The 11,549-nt window shown below is 33.7% G+C and overlaps 1 protein-coding gene across 1 annotated transcript; it reads left to right on the plus strand.

Annotated features, from left to right (window-relative positions):
* The first annotated feature begins 10,674 nt into the window (after positions 1-10,674).
* Positions 10,675-11,460, plus strand: LOC117920211 (mavicyanin-like). Its single transcript, XM_034837616.1, has 2 exons — positions 10,675-10,869; positions 11,111-11,460. Exons 1-2 carry the CDS (start codon positions 10,707-10,709, stop codon positions 11,458-11,460), a joined length of 513 nt encoding a protein of 170 aa, XP_034693507.1. The 5' UTR covers positions 10,675-10,706.
* The last annotated feature ends 89 nt before the right edge of the window (positions 11,461-11,549 follow it).

Here is an 11,549-nt window from a genome sequence, read left to right on the forward strand (position 1 = left end):
AAACTTTTTTTTTTTTTTTTTTTATCATGAGAATAAGTGATCAAGCTTGTTATCAAGTGGTTCAAACTGGGTGAAAGTCCATTCCCCTCTTTTTTTATAGATGAGAGTGTTGTCGAATAAGGATAAAACTTGAAGTCTAATCCTACTATCAATCAAGGATTGAAATGTCGCGAAATATCATAGGTATTTGAAGTATTGACTAGGCTTGATATGACACATGGCATAGAATTCTCCATTGACCGGAGTTCAGGATTTTAAAAAATTTATATCAACATATCCACTAATATTAATCTTTCTATACATTAGTAAAATCACATTATTGATATATTCATTTAAATCGATATTTTTACCCTTGCTATCAATAGACCCTATCCTTTTGCCTCCATAATAGAAGGTTTCTCTTCTCGCACCAATCATTAATTGAAGGGAAAATTTCACTCCACCCTTGGATTAAAGGGTAAATTTCACTCATTTCCTTTAAGTTTCAGACTAAATATACTTAATTACTATGAGTTTAAAATTTTATCAAATATCTGTCTACCTTTTCCATTTGTTATTTTCACTTACTTCTTTATTAATTTAAAATAAAAGAGGTATTTGATAAAATTTCAAATTACTGATCGTCAGGTGTATTTAAACAAACCTTTGGGAAGGTGACTGAAATTAATTCTTGATCAAAGTATTAATATCCTCTCCCTTACTTTCTATGAATCCTTTTCAATTGAGAATACATGGTGCTAGCTCTTAGCTCTCTCAACCAGAGACATTGTAGACACACTGTGAGGATATTCTCAGGGTTCTTGATTTCATACAAACTTCGAATTAGGCATATTGAACCTATACTTTTTAATTGATTTAGTTATTCTTATGGTGTTGTATGGTTGTTGGGGAAGTGTTTTGGAGTGTGGCTCTTTTCTCTTATTCTTATATAATCACTTGATGCAAACTAGTAATTTTTTTTGGATTATTTGATTAAAAGGGTCATTGAAAACCCAAAATTTGAAATTTAACTCTTCATCATATTTTGGCCTCACTTGGACAAAAATGTCCTTATTATTTTCTTATAAAAATAACTTTATCTTTTAAACCCTACGTATTAATACTTGAAATGAAAAAGGTCATTTATGTTAAAAATAAATTATTTTTTAAGTAAAACACAGGGGAAGGACTAGATTCACAAATTGAGGGATCATTTCATCCCTTTTAACCAATTAATTCCAATTTTTTTCCTTTGCGAAAAATGAATATATAAAAAATTGTATAAATTTTTTTTGTAATAAGCTTTCTAAAAACATATTATTTATATTTTTTGGACAAAAATTAAGGCTTTGAATTTTAAATTTTCGGATAAATTAAAATTAAGAAAGATGCTTATTTTTCTATGGAAAAGAATGATGGCTGCCGGGGAATGTAGAACAACAGCCCAGAGCAGGCCTGTTGAGCCTCATTTATGGTCCAACCCATTAGGGGTGTTTGAGCCCATGACCACGTCCAAAAAAGGGCCACTTTGCTATTGTGCCATTTTTTTCTTTTGGGTTTTATTTTAATAGTTAACCTATTTTTTAATTTCAAGAAGTATGCAACATAAATTCTAAATTTTCTATTTTTTTTTTTTGGAGATTATTAACAAGTATTCTGGAATGATGGAATTATATTATTAATTTTACATATATTTTTATGCAATTATTTAAGAATTATTATTATTATTATTTAGACATAAAAAATTATAAGTAGATGTGGGATTAAATGGAAAAATTTTTATGATACTTTTTTTACACAAAATTTAGTTAAAACAAGTAATAGATTTATATGACACGAGATGATTGAGAATTCATTTCCTCTTTCAATCTTTGAGATCATTGGAAAATCTAATTAGTCCTCAGATTTGTGTAGTGAAAATTAATAACATATGCCAAGAAAAATAGGCCTAAAAAAAAATACAATAGCTGACATAAACAAGGCAGAAAATATTGGATGATGACATTTATGACATTTGTCTTCTCAAAATCTAATACCTTCTATGAGGTTTTATAAACACTCCAATCGGACCACGAAAAAGCATCTTAAAATGATGCTAACAATGATCCGCAAATTGTAAGAATTAAAAATGATCTCCCTATATATAATAGGTTTAAGCAACAAATATGAGACATAAGGAGAACATTAAAATGCTCGTTGACTTATCGCATCATCTTGAACTTTAAGTTGAGCACTCGAAGCTATTAAAAAATATCTCGACCTATGCAACAAAGGAAGGTCACGCAAGCAAGGGACTTGGCTGTTAAGTATAATAACTTCAAGAAAGTTACTAGAAGGGGAAAAATTAGGGATCAAAATCTAAGAAGACGAAGAGTGCATTTCTCAGTAGTTCTAAAAAATGTTTCTAGTCTTTCTAATACTTAAAAGATAAAATTTTCAAATGTTAGAAAGGTTAGAAATACTTTCTAGAATCACTATTAAACGGACTCTAAGGACACCAAGTACAAGTGAGTCGATTACAATGAAAAAAAAAAGGAAAAGATAGTAAGGCATGTTTCAACAATGGCAAGAAAAAACACTTTGCTAGTGATTGCCCTAAGTCAAAGAAGTTTTTTTCTAAATTTAGATTTTTATTATGTTTATGTTTCTAGTCATATATAGTGGCTTTTCATTCATCTTTTGATTGAACTGTGGATTCGAGAGCAGCAAAACATATGGAAAGAGATCAAGTTGTCTTCATAGAGTGTTGTCAAGTCCTATAAACAATACCCATACAGGGACTTTGCTTTGTTGGGGTGCGAGTGGAATTACTGATACGTAAGTTGTGTCTCAGGATAGTGATGGATAATCATTTTCACAACAAGAGCTGTTAAATATTACAACAAGTAATATTTATACAATATTTGGATGGCTATGCCAATCCACAACAATTATAAATATGCAATTGGGTGGCTATATCAATCCACAAAAAAATTAAATAACAAGAAAATAAAGACACAAATTTTACGTGGTAAAACTCTCAATGTGAGGAAAACCTCTGCGGGAAAATAAATCCGTTGTGTGATAAAATTGGAACAACAATATTACTCAAGTGATGCCCCTACTTGATGTTCTCACACCCTAGGATATGATCACAATCCTCACAATTTTATCACTCAGTACTCTCTTTGTGAAACACTTAATTTTTTTCTCTCACTCTCTCTGGTGTGATATCCACAGCTCTTCTTGTCTATTTCTCACAACTTCCTATGGTTGTGTTGCTCTAAGATGAGTTAATTTCTCACCTTGTTACTCCCTAAATGCCTCTATTTATAGGCGTATTTTGACTACTTATTCATTGTGTGAATTAAAGAAAAAACTTCAATTCATGTGTCCAACAAAGGTGGGCAACTTTTGTTGAAAAATATTGCTCCATATGTGTGCATTATTGGGGTTGGACCCCATCAAATCTCCCCATCTAAACCTATACATCAAATAAAAGTGGGAGTCCTCTTGACTCTTAGTAGGAGTCCTCTTGAATCCTAGTAGGAGCCTATGCTGGAGTTCTTGACACATTATTCAAGTTTTTCTTGTGGATCTTTCTTACTTGGAATAGTTGCTCTTCAATAACCTTTTTGATCCAATGATATATCACATCTATATGCTTAGTCCTCGCATGGTACATAGTGTTCTTGCTCAAGTCTATAGCACTTTGACTATTGCAATACACTATGTAGTCTTTCTATTTCAAACCCAATTCCTAAAGAAATCGTTTCATCTAGAACATCTCTTTCCTTGCTTTAATAGCTGCTATATACTTTGCCTCCATAGTAAAAAACGAAACACACTTCTATAATTTTGATTGTTATGATATAACTCCCCTTGTAAATGTAAATAAGTACCTAGAAGTAGATTTTCTGCTATCTAGGTCTCTAGCTATATCAAAATTTGTGTACCCTTCAAGAAATGGTTTTGATCCCCCAAAGCTTAAACTTACCTTTGAGGTTCCTTTGAGATATCTGAAAACCCATTTCATTGGTTCCCAATGTGTCTTATCAGGATTTGCTAGAAATCTACTTATGACTCCAACTACATGAGATATATTTGAACGTGTACCCATCACAGTGTATATCAAACTTCTAATTGCCGATAATACAAAATGGCTAACATTTTATCTTTCTTTTTCTTTGTAGATGGACAAGACTTCTTACTCAACTTGAAATGTCTAGTAAGTGAAGTAGAAACTAGATTTGAATTTTTCATATTGAACCTCTCTAGCATCTGTTCAATTTACCTCTCTTATAATAACCATTGCTTACCAGCCTTCCTATCTCATAGGATCTCCATCCTCAAGATATGCTTTACAGTACCTAACTCCTTCATGTCAAACATCTTTGACAATTCATTTTTCAATTTTTTGATCATGTCTGCATCTTGTCCTACAATTAACATATCAACATATAATAAGAGAATGATGAATTTACCATTAGGGAATCTTCATACATATACACATGGATATGCAATTGTTTTTTTGTACTCTTGACTCATCATGAAATAGTCAAATTTGTTATACCATTGTTGCGGCGCTTGTTTTAGTCTATTCAAGCTCTTCTTTAACTTGTAGACCATACCCTCCTTCTTTTTAACCTTAAAGCCTTTTGGTTGTTCTATAAAGATCTCTTCATCAAGATCACCAAGAAGAAACACAATATTTACATTGAGTTGCTCCAATTCGAGGTTTATACTTGCTGCTAATCTTAGTATAACTCAAATTGAACACATTTTTACAACAGGTGAAAATATTTCATCTAAGTTACTACCTTGCTTTTGATCAAATCCTTTCACCACCAATTGAGCCTTGTACTTTAATAGTTTCTCTTTCTTTAGTTTGAACACCCATTTATTCTTGAGTGATTTCCTTCTCTTTGGCAATTCTATCAACTCGTATGTATAATATTTCCACAAGCAATTCATGTTTTCTTGCACGACTTTTATCCATTAGTCTTTGTCTTTGTGAGACTACACTTCCTAGAAGCTCCTAGGTTCCCATTCATCAACAATTAACATATACTCAGAATTGGGATACCTTGTAGATGGTCGGTGTTCTCTGGTTGACCTTCTCAACTAAGGTCTTTCTTTTGGTGGAAGAGGTTGCTCTTTCTGATCAACACCTCTTGTGTTACTGTCATCTACATTTTCTTTCTTCTTAATAGTTGGTTCTTCAATTTCTATCCCCTATTTTGATTCAGGTGTCTCTGCTCCATCTATGGCACTTTTTGATGGAGTCTGTCCTAGTGTTAAATCTACAACACCATCATTTGTGAATTTTGCAGAACCCATATTTTTCTCCATATTTGCAATGGTCTCATGTTCGTGGAACACAAAGTCTTTGCTTCTGATTGTCTTTTACTTTTCTAGATCCCATAACTTGTAGTCGAATACCTCATCTCCATATTTGACAAAGATGCAAGGAATTGCTTTATCATCAAGCTTCATTCTCCACTCCTTTGGCACATGCATAAATGCTTTGCATCCAAATACCTTCAAGTGAGAGAAGGAAACATGTTTTCTTGTTTAGACTCTCTTAAGAATATCAAAACCCAAAGGAATTGATGGTAATATAATCATTAGGTAGATGGTAGCATTGAGAGCTTCACCTCAAAATGGCTTAGGTAGTTTAGCCATTTTCGACATGCACCAGACTTTTTTCACATTAGTTTGATTCATCCATTCGACAACCTCATTATGCTATGGTGTACCAGGAACCATCTTCTCATGCTTGATTCCATGCTTTCAACAATATTCTTTAAATTCTCCGGAGATGTATTTTCCATCATTATCTATTCGGAGATGCTTTAATGGATTTCCTGTCTCTCTCTCCACCATGGCATGGAATTGTTGAAAATACTGGAATACCTAATTTTTTTTTTATTATCTATAATAGGCATACCCACATCTTCCGTGAAGCATTATCAATGAAATTAACAAAGTACTTGTTACCACCCAACGAGAGTACCTCCATGGGTCCACAAACATTAGAATATACTAATTCCAACTTCTCTAATTTTCAGTTGAATTTCTTTTGGAATGAAACTCTATGATGTTTTCTAAATAAACAATGGTCATAGGGGTTTCATAATTTACCTTTGGTCATAGGAATGAGGAACTGAATAGCCAAAAGTTGTAACCCTTTCTTACTCATATGCGCTAGTCGTTTGTGCCATAAATCTGGAGAAACATCGTCCTCAACTGTATTTAGTTGACCTCCATACACTTTCATGTGTGTTTTGTGTAGCGAGTAACATAATTTACCTCATGCTACATAATTTACCTTGTGCTACCACCAAGGATCCCTTGGTGAGTTTCCAATTGTCATTGCCAATAGAGTGGCTATATCCATCATTGTCTAGTATATGTATAGAAATCAGGTTTAGATGTAGATCTAGAATGTGTCACTCATCTTTCAATGTTAATGTGCACCCCATACTTGTCCGTATTCAAATGTTGTTAATCCCCATGATCTAAGAAACACTTGTGTTTCCCATTTTCTCAACACCAAAGTCCCCCGCTTTGTATGTAAAGAAATATTCCCTTTTTGGGACACGATGGTATGACGCTGATGAGTCCACTATCCACTCAATATCTTGATCTGCTACATGACAAAAATTTTCTTGGTTACAGAGTAAGGTCAGCTTGTTGTCACTAGTAGAGGTGGTAGTAGTAGTATTCCTATTGTCTACTTGCTTTTGATTCTTGTCTATTCCCTATTTCAACAATCTTTTCATGTGATTTATTTTACTACAATGATAACATTTTACTTTCTCTCTAGACTTGGATCTGCCTCTTGATTTATTTTGCCTAGAACATCTGCTCTTATTTCCAACCTTATTTTCCATGACAAAGGCATGTGTCATTTCCCACTAGATTATTCCTTCAAATTTCCTCATTGAATAGGTTATTTCTATCCATACTCAATGTAACTTTTCCTTATGGGGCTAAATTTCCCAGAGACACTACCAAAGTATTCTAGTTGTCAGGTAATGAACCGAGTAGCAAGCGTGTCTGGGTTTATCATCAAGAGAAAGGCCTGCAACAAATAATTGAGCAATCATACCTTCAAAATCATTCAAATGTTCGACAATTGATCGTCTCTCTTTTAGCTTCAAGTTCATCAACTTCCGCATCAAGAAAATTTTTGCTTGTGTTATTTGTCTTGTACATGCTCTCTTAATTCTTCCAAAGAGTTTGGGGATTCGTCTCTGTGGCAACATGGTCTAAGAAACTAATATCCAACCATTGGTGTATAGCACTCAGTGTCTTCTTCTTCAATTTATTCTAGTCGAGATTCAACATTTCACTTGGCTTGGCTTTATCTCCCTCAATAGGATCATATAGATATTTGCAATTGAGGAGATCTTCCATCATGGATTTCCATAATGAATAATTTGCCGTCATCAATTTATCTCATTCTTGTTTGGATTTTAATTCACCAGTAGATATCCTGATCATATCTAGTTTCAATTGGGGTCCCCATCCATATTTCACTACATTTCAAACCATTTTTCTTCGCATATGTAGAAAAAAATTCCATTTCGACCTTCCAATGGGGATAGTTACTTCCATCAAAATAGGGTGGACTATTCAAAGGAGCTTCATACCTACATTGTTCCATATTGGAGTTGTAAGATTGATAAAAATATGATTTTTATTTTGAAAAACATGATTTGATACCAATTGAAAAACCTTTTGTCCAATAGGATAACGCCTAGGGGGTGCATGGTTTTTTTTTTTTAAAGTTACAATATAAGAGTTGAATAAAAAATACTCAAATTAAACATATGAGATAATAAGGATAATCAAAACAATCAAAGACCAAAGTAATAAAAAGATTAAGCAAGGAACACAAGAAATTTTACATGGAAAACTCTCACACTAACTATAAAAATAAAAAATCATATGGTCTATGACCTCTAATTTACAATCATTATTTGAGATCAAAGTATACAAATTTACCTGATCCCTTTACCCTAAAGACTTACTCTCTAACACCTATACCTTGATTCATGTCCATGATGTAACACCTCAAATGCTCTAATGGATTTCTTTCAACCTCAAAAGGGATGCAAGTCCTTCTAATAACACAAAATTCAATCCTTTAGATTATTTCTGAAGAGATTGGGAATGATAAGAAGTTGGTTGATTCTCTCAAAGTGTCCTCCTAACCCCCTAAAAAAACGGGTTAAGAGAGGGTTTATATCGGCCTATAGGCCTAAGGGATTGATATTTAGAATTTACTAAAAAAAATACTCGTGAGTTTTTCAAAAACGAATTTTGCCATATTCTAGACAATCGCTCAAGCGACTTAACTACCGGTCGAGCACCTTGAGCGCTTGAGCATTAGATAAGTGCTTGAGCAATTCTAGCGCTTGAGTGTTGTTTTCACCACTTGAGCGTTGTTTTCACCACTTAAGTGTTCCCTATTTTTTCATATAGATATTTGCAATTGAGGAGATCTTCCATCATGGATTTCCATAATGAATAATTTGCCGTCATCAATTTATCTCATTCTTGTTTGGATTTTAATTCACCAGTAGATATCCTGATCATATCTAGTTTCAATTGGGGTCCCCATCCATATTTCACTACATTTCAAACCATTTTTCTTCGCATATGTAGAAAAAAATTCCATTTCGACCTTCCAATGGGGATAGTTACTTCCATCAAAATAGGGTGGACTATTCAAAGGAGCTTCATACCTACATTGTTCCATATTGGAGTTGTAAGATTGATAAAAATATGATTTTTATTTTGAAAAACATGATTTGATACCAATTGAAAAACCTTTTGTCCAATAGGATAATGGGGGGTGCATGGTTTTTTTTTTTTTTAAAGTTACAATATAAGAGTTGAATAAAAAATACTCAAATTAAACATATGAGATAATAAGGATAATCAAAACAATCAAAGACCAAAGTAATAAAAAGATTAAGCAAGGAACACAAGAAATTTTACATGGAAAACTCTCACACTAACTGTAAAAATAAAAAATCATATGGTCTATGACCTCTAATTTACAATCATTATTTGAGATCAAAGTATACAAATTTACCTGATCCCTTTACCCTAAAGACTTACTCTCTAACACCTATACCTTGATTCATGTCCATGATGTAACACCTCAAATGCTCTAATGGATTTCTTTCAACCTCAAAAGGGATGCAAGTCCTTCTAATAACACAAAATTCAATCCTTTAGATTATTTCTGAAGAGATTGGGAATGATAAGAAGTTGGTTGATTCTCTCAAAGTGTCCCCCTAACCCCCTAAAAAAACGGGTTAAGAGAGGGTTTATATAGGCCTATAGGCCTAAGGGATTGATATTTAGAATTTACTAAAAAAAAATACTTGTGAATTTTTCAAAAACGAATTTTGCCATATTCAAGACAATCGCTCAAGCGACTTAACTACCGGTCGAGCACCTTGAGCGCTTGAGCATTAGATAAGTGCTTGAGCAATTCTAGCGCTTGAGTGTTGTTTTCACCACTTAAGTGTTCCCTATTTTTTCAAAACATTAATTCAAGCAATTTTAGTTTATAGAAAAAAATACCAATCCACTTTAACTCTTCAATCACCTACTTTCCACTAAATAACCTTTTTTAAACTCACTTGTGACTCTTCAATTAAACCAAAAGTAATCTTCAATTTTCAGCGAAGAGTAAGTCGTTATCTAAAAAGTTTTCTAAGTTAGGATGAATAGGAACAAAATTGCCAACAAACATAAATAAGACTTCATGTCCTAACACTACTAACTATAATATCTATTGAATAAGATATTTTAGAAAACTTGATTAGAAAAAATTAGTTAATTATTTTGCTTTCAAAATTCATATATTATGTAGATAAATAAATAATAATATTTATATAATAAGAAAAACCCTCATTTAGAATTTGTGTTAAAGTCAGGGATGACAATACCATGGATTTTTTCGAACATCCATCTTATTGTGCCCATAATAGAACAGATTTAAAATAAAGATAAACAGGTTAATAACGATTTTAGAACTAGATTTAAATAATGGGTAGAGACAGGATGAGAGTGACCCGTCTGAGAACCTCCTTTTGCCATAAGGACCCATTTTATGTTGAGTCGGCCATGTTGTCCCTCCAAGTTTTCATTTATATTGTTATCACAAATATTTATATACATATTATTACATGGCATTTAGAAACAAATTTAGATTTTTTTTTCTCAAAGAAAGTATGGACCTGCCCATGAATTTTTATCAAGACCAATGGCACTTTGAAATTGCAGTTTCTACAAGTGTACCCGGCCTAATGTCCAAGCCGGCAAGATTCATATTTTCAAAGAAGTTCCACTTTCATATATCTATTTTTAAAGCTAAACATTTGTCATTGTTTAACTTATACCAGGGAACCTACTCATTGTTCCAAGGAAATACAACTCACTATTTGTGTATGTGCATGCCTCTGGATTAAAGGAAACCACCAAAACAAATATGTTTTTATAACTCTAGCCATGCCATACCTGCGTACTAACCAAAGTTTTCTCTAATTACAACGTATTTGTGGCCTGCATGCCTACCTGTTTCCTATCTCTTTCGAGGCTTTCGAAGAAATTTTGATCCAAAATTTACTATAAATAGACCCTCTATATTCCTAGATGGGCATCACAAATTCAAAGATAGCATTCATTGTTGGAGCTGAGATAAGAAATTTTGATCTGCTCTGATGGCTTCTAGACAGTTTGTGGTCCTTGCAATCGTTGCAGTTGTTCTTCCTACTGTGGCCATGGCAGCTGAGTTCACTGTTGGAGATGACAAAGGCTGGACCAATAAGGTCGACTATCAAGCTTGGGCCAAGGGCAAAACGTTTCTAGTTGGAGACACACTAGGTAATGAATCAAGAGCTTAAACCATTGAGTTTTTCTTCCCTTTTCTTGTTTCCATGTAAGCTGCTGATTGAAGGCAAAAATATTGTTACCAGATGCTTGGTCTTGTTTGTTAACTGTTCTTGAAACCAGATTTTTACTCACTGAAACATCATATAACAGTTTTCAAAAACAGTTGTCAAACATTGTTTTTAAAACCATTTTTCAAAATAACATGCCTAATGATTTTTGTACATGCATGCAGTCTTCAAGTACACTCAGGGAAACCACAATGTCTTCAAAGTGAACGGGCCTGCCTTCAAGGACTGCACTATACCACCATCGAATGAGGCTCTTACCAGTGGAAATGATACGATAACACTCGACACACCTGGAAATAAGTGGTACATTTGTGGTATAAACGACCACTGCGCCAACGGACAGAAGCTGGTCATCACTGTACATGGCTCCCTGTCTCCTGAACCAACCCCCACCCCTATCCCAGAAGCACCAGGCCCCTCCGCACCTTCACCCAATTCTGCTCATGGGTTCTCAGTGTCTGGTGATCTAGTTCCAATGGCAGCCATGGTTGCAGTCGCTCTCCTTGCAGTTTGATCAGTCTTAACCCGAGTGCATTTCATCATTTTCAGTTTGCTTCCAGAAAGAATAAGAATTGCGTTGTGCCCAATATTAGTTTTTTCCAG

The sequence above is a fragment of the Vitis riparia genome, chromosome 8 (assembly GCF_004353265.1).
Source record: "Vitis riparia cultivar Riparia Gloire de Montpellier isolate 1030 chromosome 8, EGFV_Vit.rip_1.0, whole genome shotgun sequence".
NCBI classification, from domain to species: Eukaryota; Viridiplantae; Streptophyta; class Magnoliopsida; order Vitales; family Vitaceae; genus Vitis; species Vitis riparia.

Coding starts and splice junctions, on each gene's coding strand:
- LOC117920211 (XM_034837616.1), top strand. CDS start 10,707: ATGGCTTCTAGACAGTTTGTGGTCCTTGCAATCGTTGCAGTTGTTCTT. Junction 10,870..11,110: donor TCTAGTTGGAGACACACTAG/GTAATGAATCAA, acceptor ACATGCATGCAG/TCTTCAAGTACACTCAGGGA.